This window comes from Pseudopipra pipra, chromosome 7, assembly GCF_036250125.1.
Source record: "Pseudopipra pipra isolate bDixPip1 chromosome 7, bDixPip1.hap1, whole genome shotgun sequence".
NCBI classification, from domain to species: Eukaryota; Metazoa; Chordata; class Aves; order Passeriformes; family Pipridae; genus Pseudopipra; species Pseudopipra pipra.
In genome coordinates this window covers 26,173,091-26,190,784 of record NC_087555.1, presented here as the reverse complement: position 1 = coordinate 26,190,784, position 17,694 = coordinate 26,173,091, and the positions used below count along the sequence as shown (strand labels likewise).

Sequence of the window (17,694 nt, the reverse complement as noted above, 5' to 3'; positions counted from 1 at the left end):
GTCACCAGGGGCCACTGATCCCAGCATTCTATGTGCTGACAAGGACTGCTATTCCTATCTGTCTTAAGCAAGAATTTGTGGGCTGTTAGGCACACAGTGGTATTTGTAAATCACCTACTTCCCGTTACTTTGTAACTGCAAGGAGATACATCTGGCGGTAATGAGCTTTTTCAACTTGGTGTTTCTCCCAGAATGTTTTGGGATTTACCTAAACCAAAAAGTTATTACCTAGTGGGCTTGTCATGCAATGTGCAGTATTGACAGCCTTGTGTATGAGAGGATTGTGAGGAAAAAAACAACACAGACCCTTGTTTCACAGTGTTGCTGTATTAAAGTGTACTTTTTCTTTTGACTCTTAATTCTCACCTTTACTTGCACTCTAGTCACTGCATTTTAAGCAATCCAGTCCTCACAATACGAGGACTGGAAACTCTTTGCTCCCCCTCTGTTCTTTTTCTTCTTTCTTTATTATCTTATGAAAGGTGAGACTTTTACATAATCACAGGATTCCAAGAACTTGAGCCTCCAGAGCAAACAGAAAACCATACATTCCACTTCATGCATCTTATATATCCATGACTGTCTTACTAAAAATGTGAGCACTGTCACAGCTCTGACTGTGAAGCTTACTCTCTGTTGACAATTTCATTACAAAGAAGAACAAGATTTTTCACTTGAAATATAAGGAAAAAAACTCTGAAAGACTCTCTGCTGGAATTTGAATTTGGCTGCTATGTGAAAGCAGTATGAGTAAGCTCAGAACATCTAGAAGTGCTACTCATGCCACTCCTCAAAACATATCCGATGGACAAAGCTGTTAAACTGCTGTATGTGGTTAAAATTGAATTAAGATCAACAAGAATCCCCATTAAAAAAAAAATTGATTATATAACTGAGCTTAATTGGTGAGAGATTAGTTAACTGTTACATTATACTTGTAGAAAACAAGTTCTTGTGCATAAAAAGTTCAGAAATAGAGGTGCAGGATAAGCAAAGCTTTGAGGACAATTGAGATAGTCAAATTTTTTGCTCTTTTTGACCTGATAAGCTCCTAATAAAAATAATTTTATGGGTCTGTCATGGATTAACCCCAGCCATTAACTGAGCCCTGCACAGTTGTTTACTCTCCCCCCACCCCTTCCGGTGGGATGGGGGAGAGAACTGAAAGATTAAAAGTGAGAAAGCTTGTGGGTTGAGATAAAGACAGTTAAATAGGTAAAGCAGAAGACACAAACCCACAGGCAAGGAGAAGAGGACCACCTTCTTGTGCCTCCCCAACCTTCTCTCTGTTTGGGTTGTGTGAGGAGCAGAAAAGGCCTTGACTCTGTAAGCTCTGCTCAGCAATGATTAACACATCTCTGTATTATCAACACTGTTTGCAGCACAAATCCAAAGCATAGTCCCATGCAAGCTACCATGAAGAAAATTCAGTCAAAACCAGCACAAGATCACATGTTTTGAAGGGTTGCCCTTCACTGACGTATCTGGGATTGCGAGAGATCATTTCAGAGGCAAGAAATAACAGCAATGAAATGCAAAGAATGTTTTAGGAAGTGAGACGTATACAGTCTTTTGCATATATTCATGACTGGGTGGAAAATAAGGCTTCTTGTATGTATAAGAGAATTTTCTCAGATTACAGGTTTTAAGCTGAAATGAAATAAATATGATATGGTTTTGAAGGATTGTGCCTTAGAAATGTTCCAGGATTTTTTTTTTATCGAATATATATATATATATGATAATGTTCTAATAAAACAATTGAATGCTGGTTTTATTAAAAAAGGAATACACTGAATTTGAAGTTTTACACCATCTGTAATAACATTTGGAAGAAGGTTGGAATGCTTTCATTTGAGTAAATATTTAAACAGTTGGGAATTAGTCCTTTTATTTCTGAGTGGAGATGAAACCCCTAAGCTCTTTAACTCATCCTTCAGCCATCAGAAATGAATTGTAGGTCTGCTTTAATGGGTTTATTCCAATTTTTGGTCACAGTTGCATTATGTAAGTGAATGGTGCCAGTTTTTGAACTGCAGAAACATTTAAAACTAGTACAACTTTTTGTGATGAAATTTTATAATTACAAAGCAAAGGACCTCTTTTACAAATATAGCTCTCCTGTGAGATTATTTTTTTTGTGAATTCTGTCTTTGTTTTTCATGTTTTGCAAAACTGTTAGCTTCAAATTTCAGTCCTAACTGAGTTACTCAAATGTTCTGAAGGTTGCAGGAAGTCTATTATATTCCTGGGCCAATATTAGAGAGTAAGGGTGTAAAGGTGAACTGAAAATTATTCAGGCAGGAATACAGCTTGGATGCTTGTCTTAAGGCTTGTCTTTGCAATCCCTTGGTTATTCTTCATCCATGAGAGAATTTGCTCTTGTTAAGTGATAATTCTAAATAGGGTCATTAATTTTGACTTGCAGTTGCAGGCAACTAATCAAATAGGTAAGTAAAAAAGTTAAATGACTATTGTTGGAAGCTTTAACTCTCTCAGGTACAAACACAGTCAAATGCTGATTCTCCTGTGTACTGACTCAGGCTTTCATTTCTTCCTGTGTCTTGCTTGAGTTTTCTGTTGAATATCTATATATACACAGTTCTGTTCATCTTCCCAGGCTGTGGACAACCTCAGTGGCTTGTGATCATCATTTGCTATCCATGAAGGCACCAAAGGCTAAATCTGGCCTTGTCCTTCACTGTGCTGAAGGGACTCTGGGTATTTATAATGGAGTATTATAATGTACAGGGATATCCTGGGCTGGAATAAATCGTGCAGCATCTTCTGTAGCATCCCCATCTACAACCTGCTTTTGTAACTCCCTGTATACATCCCCCTACTGTGCTGAGGTGCTCTGCGTGCTGCTGTCTCCCTCGTGCTGCTGTCTCCCTCCCTCCATAAGAGATGCAGCAATTAGAAGAAAACTTGACAATCAATTTAAATAATTTTGAGTAATTAGTGAGACTGAGAGTTGAGAAGAGGGGTGGCAGCTCACAGGCTTCAATTCAGAGTGCTGCATTCACTTCTCATTGCTAAATGTCTCACCAAGGCTCTCTGTCCTTCCAGGTTTTCACAGGGAACAGCAACGCTGACAGTGTGGTTCACCACAAGCTGCTGCACTCCATGAAAGCTCGCTTCCTGCGCTTCGTCCCTCTGAAGTGGAATGTTGGTGGGCAGATAGGGCTGAGAGTTGAGGCATTCGGCTGCTCCTATAGTAAGTGGCTACATCTTAACCCACATTTTCTCAAAGAGCTTTTTGTTGATGCTGGTAGTGCTGTTGAAAGAGTGCAGTACAATTTTTATGAGTTAGAATGTAATGTGAAATGCATTTGACATCATTAATTTTTTCAGTAGTTGTTCTTGCTTTTCTGCTCAGGGATGTCCAGGCCCATCAAGCTCAGCTGCTGAATCTTTCTCAGAGCTGAGCCCACCACAGAGCGATTTGCTGCTTCTTGCAAGTGCAAGGCAGTCAGATGCTGCAAAACCTCCCACCCCTCTGGAGGACACAAAGCTAATTGGGATCTTTGTAGTGCTATATTTGTTTAAACTATTCGTTTTTGTTTTTAAGGCACATTAACTAGTTGTTGAGGGAAGTGCTGTGGATTGTGAAGCTAATACTTGTATTTGAGGCTGATGATTTTATAGCTCCAGAGTGCAGAGAAATCTGCTGCTGCTCTAACTGCCTTTGCATGAGTGCTTTCTTTGGCCACCATGTGATGATGATCCTTTAAGACATGGTCTGTAGTGCTTTGTCACATGGGCTCTGGAGCAGCCTATAAATGTGTCTGCCGTGGGGCATTTTGGCAACATGTCTTGGTATAGTGCTTCAGATGTATGACCTGTCACCATGGAATAGTGTGAATGTAAAGAAAAAGAAAGCAAAACAGAAGTTCACACATGAGGAAACACAAGTCCAGTTGGTATTTATTTCTCAGGTGACTCTAGTTTTATTTGTGAAATGGTCAAATGTGACTTGAGACACTGCTAGAGACAAGTGAGATATTGCTGGGGGAGAGTTCAGAGAATTAACAGCGTTTTACCAGTAATTTCACTGTGGTGTGGCACAAGTCACCATCATTTGACACTATTGTACTGGTGCCCCTCCTCATTTAGCTTAGTCCTTATCTGTTCTTCCCAGGTGCAGAGAGAGGTTGTGAGAGAATAAGCATAAACACATTTGGGAGACAAATTCATCTGAGCAGAATCAAAGAGAAAAGTTTGTTAAACTTTTTGATTCACATGATACCACCTAAGGAGTCCCTCTGCTGTGCCTTTTGTAACCGGACCTGTTTATCTCATTTTTAGCCACCAGCGCACTTGTAGCAAATGTGGGTAAAGCCCTTCCAAATCTTCGTTCGCAAAGCCTAACCATGAATGAATGAACATGATCCCACTGAACAGAGACACAGCTCCAGGACTCTTAGTGGCCTCATCACTGCACTCAGATCTTAGGACTGATTCACAGGGTTTCACAGGAAGATCCTTGTTATGGTCTGTGTGTAGGTCTGTAAGATCCATTCGGCCTCTTTTAAATGCTGCTTCTCCACTTACTTTGATGCTCAGGCACTGGGGACTATCATTTAAGTACAGACCTGAAACAGTCTGGTCTAGATGCTTTGTCATTAGGGCAAGAGACTTTTTCCAGGTGAACCAGTGAATATGTGAACTGAAACCTATAATTCAAAATCGACTGCCCTTGACGACAATTTAAAAGCTGCCATCTAATCTCTTTTCTAGAGCTTTCTTCTGTTAATGATGCCCAGATCTCTGCAGTTAAGAGTATAGTCCAAACAGACCAGGAACAAATAGAACTTGAACTGCAGGTTGAAACTTTTGTGGCTGAATTTGTTCTGGTGTTAGTCCATGTGATATACTACAGGAGCACTACTTTCATGTGAATGTCTTGTGGTGCTGCACATCTGCTAAACCCTGAAACTACATCCAAACATGCAGCTGAGCACCTGGCTGTGATACACCAGGGTGTGCAAAATAGTATGTGGTTCCTTGAGTGGTCTCTGCTCGCATCAGCTCCTTTTTGACCTTGCATATTTGAGTAGATGCTGACAGCTGTAGGAGAGTTTTGTGGCTTCACTGCTGCTTTTTAGGCAAATGTGACAGTGTTGTGGCATCTGAAGGCTCTGTTATCTGTGTTTTCTGTGTGTGACTGCCCTCTGCTCAGGAAGTCCCAGGAACACAATCTTGTCCTAAATTTTGCAAATGCAGCTCTCAATGATGACTGTTTTGTAGAGGGCATGTGGAAGGCATCAGGTCTTGTAGGTCACCAAACGTTCTGCCAGGACACAGCAACAAAATAAACTGAGGAATCATGCTATGTGCATTAGATGCCAAAGTGGCTAACTTAACATGTGATGGCACTGTGCTGATGAATGGCACTTGCCATTGCTTATTGCTCCTGTTGCTCATGCTAGAAATAATTTACTATGAATTCATTCTCAAAACCTCCCTGTCAAACAACAAGCTTTGTTGCTTTTTTTTTTCTTTTAACCTTTTCCCTTTTTCTTTTCACTCTTTAATTGGGTGCCAATTGACATTGTTTATTTGGAATATAAAACATGTTTTTAACAGTAAAGTTATCTCAGACTGTAATTATGCCTGATTCTATCCTATACAGATCGAAGTTCCTGTGAGTAAAGCCCTCCAAGACCCTCGTATAAGCTGGAATTCACAGATAATATGTGCTAATTGTTGTACACTTTCTTACAGAGAAAGCATATATTTAAATGAACTTTAACTACATTTATTAAAAATTCCTGTAAAGATTCCATCTTGCATCCACAAAATAGGTACTGAAATAGGAAGATGATCTTGATCTGAAAACATATACCTATATTTCTTGTTCAGAAAAGGATTTATGATGAAAGTTCCGTGCAGAAGTGTGCGTAAGCTGTCCCTTTGCAGCAGTTGGTTCAACAGTGTGATTGTAACAGATAAGCAGAGCTGCAGCAGAGGATGTGCTCAGACAAATGGCAAACCAATTGCTTTTGATGCTGGAGGTGGCAAGGGGTGACAAGTATAACTTTATACTTGGGAAAAGTCTTGTTAGCTTAGCACAGGAAAAAAAATCTGCTGACACAATTGCTTTTATAGGATAAGATATATAGCTGCATTGAAGATGCTGATCATATTCCATAACTGGTTAACAGCATCAGCAGAATTGGGTGTATGTTCACTTAATAGACTGGGATACTACAGGAGAAAGAAACAACGATAGGCTGTGAGACAGAGGGTGTCTTTTGCTTTTGAGAGCAAAGTTCTTCATTTGCTGTTCAGGACTCCAATTTGTCATATTTTACTGTCATTGCTTTAGGGAATATGATCTGATATTGTGCTTTTTGATTAAATGGCATTTTTACTGGATCTGTTTTCTTTCTCTTTTACTACTTCTTTTTTTTTTCACCACCTTCTTCCATTCTCTCCCTTGTCTTCCTATGGGATAGAAAAGAACTCATTGCGGAGAACTGCTTAACATCTCATTGTCATTGACAAGTAGTGTTTGTAATCAAATGCATAAGGTAAATATCCAAACAATTGCTTACCAAGAAGCATAGATCTGTGATAGGGATAAAGCTGCATAGCAGAGCAGTCACCTCTGAAGTGCGTGTTCCATGTTCATCCCTTGGGCTGCATGTCTGAGAGGGATTTGGAGAGGGAGGTAGAGATTGCTTTGGGGTCACTCAAGCCAGTAAGCCATGACCAGCCAGAGGAGATATCTGTTCAGACCAGGAGCAGTCCTTTTCCCTTCTGCCAGAAGTTAAAGCTTCTGATCAGCGGTGGAAGTGCAAGACCAAAAATTCCTATCTCGCATGGCAACTGTTCCTAAAGTTATTCCTGTTGTAGAATATCTTTGCTACGTAAGTGTTCACATTTTCCAAAATCACTAAGAGGACTGTCTCTTTTAGTATGAATGACCTCTCTGCTGGGAGCAGACTGCTGCACAAGTAAACTCTATGCTCTCATATTGCTCCCAGCCTGTCAACAGCCTTGTTGATAAGGACAGTGTAGAAAAGACCCAGACTGAGTAAAATCTGTCTTCAGGGAGCTTAAGTAAGCCAGCAGGCAGTGCAGAATGAAATCACATGTTGTGTTTTAGTTTGTTATTACTACAGTTTTTCTGAAAATTGAAACATTTCTGATCCTCATTTTCTTGCTGCAAGTGGATTATGGACATACATGGACTAAATAAACACTAAGTAAACACTAAGCAGGTTTTCTGGAGTGGCTGTTTTTAACAAGAAGTCAAAGATTTGTTGTCATGTAGACTGCCACTAACGACTTTTCCCTGCAGGATTAGCATTTATCTGACATCTTTAGCATTTATCTGACATCTTCCCATTCAGGGCTATTTATTGGCCAGGGTGCTCACAAGGGATAATTAGTGGAGGAGAACTTTTCAGAAGCAGGTTTTCCTTTGTGTTATACTCTGTAAATGTCAGTAGTAGAGCTCTTCAAGAAATCATATTATTCTGTGCCTTAGTGGAGAGTTAAGAACACGGACTGAACTGTGTGAATTGAGACTGGTCAAAGTCTTGGATCTTAAGAAGAAGAAATAAGGGCTGTTCTTAGGGCAACATTGAATCAGTGCACCCTTACTCTTACAGTATCTTTGTTTTTGAGAGATAGGAGGAAAATCAACTTTTAACTGCAAAATGCTCTGGAAATCGAAGACTGTAAATTCTTTATAAACTATTTCCTAGCTCCTGCCTGTGTTAAGATGGAACCATTTTTATAGTACACTTGTGATTTACTTTAAACAAATTGAAGCATTTAATGTACTTAGCGGAAATTCATAAAAAACTAAACTAAAAATTTAATTACCATTATAGAAACTGGCATTCAAGGTGTCAATAGAGAGAAATCAGAAATTCTGAAGGAGCAGTTTCTGAACACCTAATTCAGAAGTTAAAAACAATAAAAGCAGATGGCATGAATATTCACGATACTTCCTAAACTAGCAACTGTTCCACAAATTATGCTAAACAGCATGTTACAATTCTGCCATCACAGATAAGAAATTGGTCTTAGTTTATTCTGGAGTGAACTTTCTACAGGATTTAATTTCTTTGTAGTTTTATTCTCATAAAAAATAATCAGTTGCCTTCTGATTTGGAATGAAGTCAGTTTTGGAGTTACAGAATTTTGCATCAAATTTAAATATTGAGCTCCCTGCAAGTTTGTAAGTGTGCCATCAAACTTCTGTACAAACTGTCATACTGACAGGCAGAAGTTTTTTATGGTAGTTTCCATGGTAACAAATCATTAACAGGTGTTTTATTTTTTGAGCTTATAACAGTTTTTAATTGCAAACCTCTTTAAATTTTGGTCCAGTTAAAAAAAAAAGGGGGAAAAAAAAGTTTGACCCCCCCAGGTCCTATTATTTCTGTTTTGTAAGAGGAGAAGATGAAACTACTGTTAATGCCTAAAAGGACAGAAGAACTCTCAAGGGAGATTAGGTGACTTAAATCACTGACTTTAATCGCAATACAGTTGCTGAATGGAATCCTTGATTGTATGGACCTTTCAGTTATTTTTCAGAAGGAAGTGGAAAACTGATAGTTTTGGGTTATCATTAAAACATGTGGTTTGCAAAAAAAGATAGTCTATGCTCTTTCTTCTTGGATACTAGGAAGGTATTATTTGTCTTTGTGCATGTATCCCAGCAGTTATGTGGCTTAGTAAACCTCTGGTCAGACTTTTCATTGTCTGGCATTATTAATTTTTAATATTTTTCTTAACAACAGGAAATACCAATTGACAAAGTTATCATTTACAAGTAGGTATTTTATGTGTCAAACTGCAGTTGGATAGAAATTGGAATGGAATTTATGTATGTCAGATGTTTGTATACAACCTATTAATTAAAAGAATTTAAAGCCACCTAAAATATTCTGGTTATATATACACATACATATCTTAGAAATTTATTAAAAAATACATTTTGCTTAAAAGACCACTTTATAAAGTGAAGAGAGTACTGCCGGCTACTGCTGCCAAAGAAAATATTAATTGCAATTGAGGAATTGAAGGTTTGTTTCCTACCACAGTGATTAGGTTTTTAGAGGCTGAGAGAAGGGGAAAATATGTTTCTAATATGATTTTCAAAGGTGTATAATCAGTTTAGATGCCCACTTCCCATGAAATCCTTTCAAAAGCTTTTTGAATTGATCTTTGACTATTCCTGCCAGCCTACTCAATTTGCATGCAGAAACATGGTTGATAAATGCCCATCACAAGCAAGCAGCCAACCTTCAGAGGCTAAGATAATGCTTATTTGAGTGCAGAGGTGGGTGCAGTCATGGCTGACATGCAGGACCAGATCAACAGACACTTGTGAAGCTACGAAAGTGGAGTGAATACTGAAGTGTTTAAACTAATGAATAACATTCTGAATGTAGTTGACATGAACAGCAAATGTGGCAAGGAATGCTCTCGAAATTTGAATATGATGAAAGGCACCTCTTGTGTTCCAAAAAGTTAAATGAGACAGAAGTCTTGCATGCGGAAGGCAGGCACAGAGGAGTTCTGGTTTTATCCTAGTGTTCCCTTTCCTCAGAGAGAGGCAGAGGACTGGAAATGGATGAGCTGTGGTTGCCCAAATAACTCATATGTCCTGTGGATAAATGCTTATGACAATACCTGGCTCCAAGGCATCTTTGAAAAGATTATGAAAAAAATACGGTCCCTCTCCTGATTCTGCCCCTCCTTGTCATTTTCTTTCTTCCAGAGTCAGATATTGCAGACTTCGATGGCAGAAGTTCACTTCTCTACAGGTTCAATCAGAAGCTTATGAGCACATTCAAAGATGTGGTTTCCTTGAAGTTCAAGAGCATGCAGGGGGATGGAGTCTTATTCCATGGAGAAGGACAGCGTGGAGACTACATTACCTTGGAACTTCAGAAAGGGAAGCTCTCCTTGCACATCAACCTGGGTAAGGGTAATTAGGGTTATTGGTTCGCATGTTACTGAACAAGGACTGTCTTGGTTTGTTTTTATAAATCTGTTGTTTCTGTTAGACAGTATCTGTAAGCTCTAGCTGACATCAACATAACATGCTACGTGCCTTAGACAGCTCATGGCTAAAATAGCGCTTGGAAAAGTTTAGAGAGGAAGCAAAAGAGAATAGATTTGACTGATGTCATGCAGGACATGGTAGCTGAGCCAAGAAGGTACCTTGGCTCTTCTGACTAGTGCTGACCAAGGCTGAACTGCTCAGTGACTACTTTTGACCTTTGTTTGGTGATGCTTTCAGGCAGCGATTTAAAAAAAAAAAACAACAACAAAAAAACCCATGAAAAGTTCTGATTCTTTCCCTACCTCCTTTTTTCGGTTGTTGTTGTTTATTTTTTTTTGGGGGGGGGAGGTTGTATTATTTTTATGAATAGCATTCCCAGGAAGTTTGATTTGGAGTACAAAAGGTTTATTTTTGGTTTGTGTCTAATTTTTTTCCATTCACTCATTGATTCAGAACTGAGCTGAGAATACAGAATTTTAATGAAAACATTCCGGTTGAAAGATTGTGCACACTGTTACAACTTTCCTTCCTGAAAACTATGAATAGCTGTAAGGCCATCACCGTATGATCATGTTGGATAAGAGTGACAGATGAAAGGCTGGCTTAATTTCTCCCTGTAAAAGGATGCTTGATTTTTTTCCTGATTAATACACTAAAGCACTTTGATAGTGGCAGAAGCCACTGCAGTAGGAATTATCATACTCCCTCTCCCAGCCTTCTTGCAGAATCTTCACAAGCTTCATCTGTGGGTGACCCGTGGCACTGGCCTCAGCAGTCTCTAATGACTCATATTTCTCATAGTGAGGGGTTTGAGTTAGGCACTTTTCCCCTTGTGCTTAATTATGTTTGTTTTAAAAGTCAGTAACGATTTTCCACAGCTGTTGGACTTTATTTTTACATAAGCTCATTAATTGTTTAGTCTCCACTTTGTGTTTTCTTTTTTTTTTTTTTTTTCATCAAAGAGTAGAAATGATAATGCAGCATTTTTTTGATTTGGGATTTGAATGTTATGTGGACCAAGTAGCTGCATCCTGAACCTCTGAGTCTATTGATTTGTTCTCCTCTTACAAATGTTTCATATTAGGATAAGAATATAGTACTCTTAATTATGTTATGTAACTTCTTCCAGAGGAGAAATTGTTATGAATACATATTCTGAGATGAGTTGGGTTTTTTTCTTCACCCGTAGCCCCAAATATACAGTTTTAGCCATTTTAAGTTCTCTGTGTGCATTCATATGTCATGAGCAAGGGTTTTGATATCTGCCCTTGAATCTTCTTGCAGCTTGCAAGAAGTGTTGGAGCATGTATTCTCTCCATTCTGCTGGAATATCAAAAAGGATACATACTCCCTTTCAATGAGAGGCTCTGAAGTGTTCAGATGTGTAGCCAGCTGGAAAACACAAGAGTGCTTGAAATTATTGAGTTAAAGCTTAAATATTTTTATGATTCTTGATCTATACTTTTGGAGATCTGGGCCAGGTTTAAGAATGTTTTTGAACTGAACAAAACACTTTGCACTCTTTTTGCCTCACTGACTTGTGCCTTTCTTTTTTTCTGTGAAAACGGACAGGTGCAATTTTCTTGTTAAAATACAGAAAGCACATAGTTGACACTCAAGTGGCAGGAGTGGTCTGTTAATGTGACTAGACAGGAGATTTTGATGCTGCGTGAAGGAAGCTCTTAAACCACAGGGGCCTCAAATGCATGGCAGAACCAAGAGTACAAGGCAGAGCAGTTATCCCACGTGCGGCAATGTGTGGGTGCAGCATCGCTACCACCTCCTGGTTCACCACAAGGATTTCATGGCAAAAAAAGTGTGTGCCTGTGGGCATACATACATATATGTGAATAAGAGGCCCAAAGAATCTAAGGCAATCTTTGGAAAGGGCTGTTTCCAATGGGCAGAGCTCCAGTTTGCATCTGGTAGCTCTGCTCTTTTCTCCCCTTGAGTTCCCAGGCTTCAGTTAAAGGGCCTGGAGGTAACTCTGGTCTCTTCTGCCTGTCTATGCCACTCCAGGGGACTCCAACCTGCACTTCAGTAACAGCCACACATCTGTCACCCTGGGCAGCCTCCTGGATGACCAGCACTGGCACTCGGTTCTCATAGAACGCTTCAACAAGCAAGTGAACTTCACGGTGGACAAGCACACCCAACATTTCCGAACGAAGGGGGATTCAGATCACTTGGATATTGATTATGAGGTGTGTGAAGCCCTTTAGGTTATAACCTGGGAAATGAGGTATGAATTTTGGTATAAAATGAATATGATGGAAAGCAACCACTCTATGAGCTGTTTTTTCCAGCAAAGATCTTTATTTAATAGTTTCTTTCCAGAGAGAGTTCTTTCATACTTCAAAAGCATAAACTATGTCAGTGCAACTCTACATATGTCAGTCTCAGAAAATGAACAGTTTCTGTGCAAATATGCACTGGATTATGCTTACACTTAGAAGTACAGAAGACTTTGAACTAAATGAAAAGTTATAGCCCAGGTTCTAGTCAAATCTTCAGGGAGCAACTGCCCTTATCTGTAGGGAGAGGTGCTGTGTCATCGTCTCCAATACGATTTTGTTTGCACATTATGCGCCATTCCTGCATTTGATTGACATGACCATGGGGATGCCAGCCCTGAGTTGTCCCTCTATCCAACCACATCTTGGCTTGGATTACAGTGCTCCAAATAGAGATGAGCAGGTAAAAACCATTGTTTTCCCACTAGGAATGGAAGACCCTCAGAATGAAAGGGTGTTGTGGCTAGGTGGGAATCATTCTCTTCTCCCAGGTAACAAGCGACAGAATGAGAGGAAATGACGTCAGTTGTGCCAGGGTCTGTTTAAATTTAATAGTAGGAAAAGCTTACTTTCTGAAAGGGGATCAGACATTGGAATAGGCTGCCCAGGGAAGTGGTGGAATCATCACCCCTGAAGTGTTCCAAAGGTATGTAGATGTGGCACTTGGGATATGGTTTAGTCATGAACACAGTGGTGCTGGATTGGACTTGATCTCAGAGGCTTTTTTCAGCCTTAGTGATTCTATGATTCTGTGACTTTCACAACAACTAGCTCTGACCCAGGTCCCTTCACATCTGGGGATTTGCTGCAGAGCATCTTGATCTAGGGAGCCACAGCAATTCAGCCAAGGAAGGACTGAGCAGAGGAAATATCCTGCCTGCCCACAAACCCCAAGGCTGCTGTGCTCCCCTTTGATGAGACCAAGGTGTGGCAGAGTGCAGTTTATATCACTCCAACAGTTCAGTGCTCATGGCTGACAGCTGTTAAAAAAAAAAAAAACTCAAAAAAATTATATATCATCATATCTATATGCAAGGCAGTTCCTCATCCATTCCCTCCAACAATGCACACTTGTGTGCAAATTAAGCATGTTCATTTTTGTCCCCCTGTGCTTGTCTGCCAAGTCTCCATCACCCACAAGGCACAGGGTTGTGCTGACACAGTCAGAGCCATCACCCTGTCCAGATGTGTCAAGCTGGCACAGTTCATTGCTTAAGAGACCACAAGTTTCCCCTCCGCACTTTGAATTCTTTTCTCTGGGAAGAATCATTTCTCAGCACACCAAAGGGAAAAAAGCAGATGTCTTGGCAGCAGCAGGTGCCTGCTCTCTCCTTTCAACTTCCAGCTGAAATTCCCTTCTTTGCATTTCACAAAGCAGGATGGAGAGAATGGTACCTGTCCCATGGCACTGCTGTACCAAATCATGAGCACATTTAATAGGGACAGCACGTTTGAGCATTGGGATTCTTCAACAGCTTCAGACTGAACCATCAGGGACCAAAGCTGTAACTGCTTTTAAGATGGGGTTGAGGAAAGCCAAATGATTGATTCATCAGCTTTCCTAATTTCAAACTAATAAAATTCCTTGCTTCCTGCTTGATGTTGATTAGGGGAAACTCAAGCTCCAATTTAATTTGTAGAATACTTTTTCCACATGTTCCAAAATAAGGAGCTTGATAGAAAAGTTCTTCAGCTGGTGTTAATCAGCATCACCACTGACCTCTGTAGCACTCAGACCTGGTCTCTGGTGCTTAGTTTTTCACAGTGTGTTTTTTCGCCATTTGCACTGGACAATCTTTCAGTCAAACATTACAGCAATACAGGCTACTGAAAGTTTATCTCAGCACACTTTAGGGATTAAAGGTCTTACTGAGGGTAGTAAAACCATTACTTTTGTAATTAAAATTATTACCAATCACAAAGGAAACTGTTTTCTTAATAATGCAGTGGTGTAATTGATATTGATTTTATTTCTGGTTTTGAAACTCCAGTACAGAGTCCCTAAGCAGGAAACTTTAAGAATAGAACATGAAAGAAGGAAAGTCTGCTGTTTTAGGAGGAACTAATGATTCTCACTGGAAAAAAAATTGCTACCACAGAAGCCCTCATGCCAATAACAAACCTGCAAGTAGCAGTCTGTTCACTCTATTTCTCTGAAGTAATCAATTAATACAACTGAGGTGCAAGTTCATTAAGGACTTGTTTTCAAATAAGTGCTTTCAAGGTTACCCAGGGAAGTTTCATTTGCTTATGTATCCCAGCTTGTTACGTAGAGAGGAATGGAAAATAAAACCCAAATTTCCCTTTATTTTTGTAATAATGAACTGAAGTAAGGCATTAGGAGTTGTGACAGAGGAATAAGGTTGACCAGGTTCCAGCAGCTGTCAGCATGTAGAGCAGTGCCACACAGTGCCTGCCCTTGCTGCAGTGGATGCAGCAGGACTGCAGCACATCTTCTGTGAAGTGTGGTGGCTGTAGGATCCTCACCTGCATTATCACACTCACAGTGCTGCTGGCTGTGATGGGAAAAATGAATAAAACCCTAGTAGTACCACCAGTAAGGTTTTGCCAGAAAGGTCGGTAGAATTAATTAGAAATGAGCACTGACATTCGGAAAATGAAGGTAGGATTATCAGAAGGTTTTTGGGTTCTGGGGTTTGGGAGCTGTTTTTATTTTTTTCTTTTCTTTCTTTTCTTTGAATTCTAGGCAATTATGCTGGATTTTGGAAGCTTTATTTTATTAGGCTCTTTGTCCTCCCAGGGCTTTCAGCCCTCCAGTTGAGTGATGAGTCATAGCCTGCACAGTACTAACATCTGCCAGTACTTAGACAACAGCTCAGCAGAAGTTTTGTGCAAATGTGTAACCTGCAGAGCTTCTTCATGACACTGCTCAGTCCCAAATGCCACATGTGACTATTGTAAAGGCCAAAGAACAATGAAATTTAGGGAAAACGAATGCAAGCTACAAATGGGATATTTTGTGTTTGTGATACTACCCTCCACTGGCTGAACTAAAAATTGTTCAGATGCATGACTGGTAGAAAGGGGTGAGCCCAGCTCGCAGGCAAATCCAGTGCTCTGTGGGCAGGGAGAATTTATTCCTCCATTGCTCAGGAGTTCCCTGGGCTGCAGCTGGGTGTCATCCTTCAGGACGGTGGGGCTGTGATTTGGACACTGTGTGAACATTTCCTTGGGCATTGTGTGTTCCTGAGTGGGTAGCTCGTGACACCAGGTTGGTGTGTCAAGGCACTTCAGAGCTGTTTCAAATTGGTGAGCTGTCTGCTGCAGAGGTGTTTCTCCAGCAGCTGTAATGCTATGGGGGCTGTGATTCCCTCTGTGGGGTGGCCAGGTCCTGCTTCATGCTCCCAAGTACCTCTGTTGATATGAATTTGTTCTTAGATAATATTCCAGCTGGATGCATGAAGTGGGGCTCTGCTGTCTTGTTTTTGGGATGATAATATAATATATATAAAAATATAAATATATATATTATAATATTATAAATAATACCGTTCTTATTCTTTCCAAAAGCTCAGTTTTGGAGGTATTCCTGTACCGGGGAAACCAGGAACCTTTCAGAGGAAAAATTTCCACGGGTGCATTGAGAACCTTTATTACAATGGAGTCAATATAATTGACCTGGCAAAAAGGCGCAAACCTCAGATCTATACTGTGGTAAGAGGCAATACTGCATGCTTTCCATCTTTGCTTCCATGCTGTTGGTGCTCTCTTGGTGCTGCTGGCTGCACTGAATGAGCAGAGTTCAGATTTAGATAGCTATGGGCATAATTAGCTTCTTAAAATGAGGATAACACCAGCAAGTGCCAACTCCTGTGGTGAGAGTTATTGAAAGACACATGTGGAAATTAATGCATTTCTCTGACTTTCCAGGTGTATTAGAAATTGCTTGGAGAAACTTTTTAATTAATTTTCCAAGATTAAAATGTATATTTTTGATGGCATGATAGAAATCATAGAGGTTTTTTTTTTAACTCAGATTAAGTCTGATTTTCTGGATCATTCTCTATCACTGTTGAATAGTACAGTAGTAGCAAAATTTTACTCTGATATTTAAGTTCACATTATAGAGAAGATATAAATGTTTCTTTTATTATTGGAGATAGTTTCCTTTGTGCTGTTTCTTACAGTCAATATGGACAGTTCTGAGAAGCATTGATCTGGTACTAGTGTCTCTAAATGTGGGGGCTAAAACTAGATGAACTATTGTCTTATGCACCTTACTAACAAAAAACCCACAAATGCAACTTCACACCTAATAATATCCAAAATTACAAATATCTTTAAATGTAGTATGAGCAAGATAAGGAGCATTTTATTTTGCAAGAAGAGGGAACAGTACACTTCCATGCAGCCTTGACAAACTGTAAATAATCCAGCTCTCTGTTTAGCTTGTGCCTCACTCCATGCTTTGATATGTGCCTTTTGGCTAATACTGTGTCTTTGGAGAATGTGGAGATGAAACTTCTTCTGGCTCTCATGGCATCTTCTAGTTTGTAGTAATGTATATGAACACACTGAACCTAAAACAAAGCAAGCCAGAGGACCAAAGAAATTCTTTCTGCACTTTCCCTCCCTAGGGCAAGGCTGAATACACAAAAAAATAGAAAATGGAAAGGTGATGGGTGAGAAGTCCCACATTGTGTTGCTGGCAGTCAAGACTGCCTCCAGGATGCTCCCCTGGGACTGAGAGACTCTGCTTTAATAATCTAGAGTTTGATGTTATGAGTGAGGACTCAAAAGGCTCAAGTCTTATGAACTGTGTTAAATTTCTCTTCCCCTCAGCTTACTTGCGAAGGGGGAAGCAAAGAGCCCTGGTCTGCTTCTTAGGTCATTAAACAGCTGGTTGTTTTGCTGCTGGATAATGGGAAGGCCTTTCTAAAGGGAAAGAGAAAAAATTTCAATGCACTTTTTCTCTGAATAGCATTGTCTGGGTATAAGTGGCCCCAAGCAACGAAACTCCGTTATTGCAATACTTGGCTCAGTCTCAGAATCCGGCTCCTTTCCTCAATGTCAGGGAGTGGGGATGTGCCTCCATTTTTCAATCTCTTTCACATAACACCATAGTTTTTAAAGCCTGGCTGCTGTACTGCATTTCTCAAGGTCTATGAGGCTCTGTGCTCAGTTTCTGTGACACTTGTGTATGCAAAATGCATGGAAAGGTTGCCACACTTAACGGTACATCACAATCTTAGGTGAACACCCTTCTATGAGAAATGGTCCATGTAAATCTGTTCTTCAACCTTCTTTGCTTCACAGCTATTTCTCTCCTCTGGCAATGCTCATGTTCTTCTAGGTTACACAGGATCTTCCTTTGCCACCTTCTGCTCTTCACCACTCCTTAGCAAT

General features: G+C 40.0%; 1 protein-coding gene across 1 annotated transcript in view; it reads left to right on the top strand.

Annotated features, from left to right (window-relative positions):
* The window catches only part of CNTNAP5 (contactin associated protein family member 5), a 289,197-nt gene that overhangs the window by 126,251 nt on the left and 145,252 nt on the right, over positions 1-17,694 (top strand). Inside the window, exons 4-7 of the mRNA XM_064661315.1 lie at positions 3,070-3,217; positions 9,746-9,949; positions 12,053-12,237; positions 15,859-16,002. Coding sequence (XP_064517385.1) covers positions 3,070-3,217; positions 9,746-9,949; positions 12,053-12,237; positions 15,859-16,002 — 681 coding nt within the window. The remainder of the gene's footprint in view (positions 1-3,069; positions 3,218-9,745; positions 9,950-12,052; positions 12,238-15,858; positions 16,003-17,694) is intronic.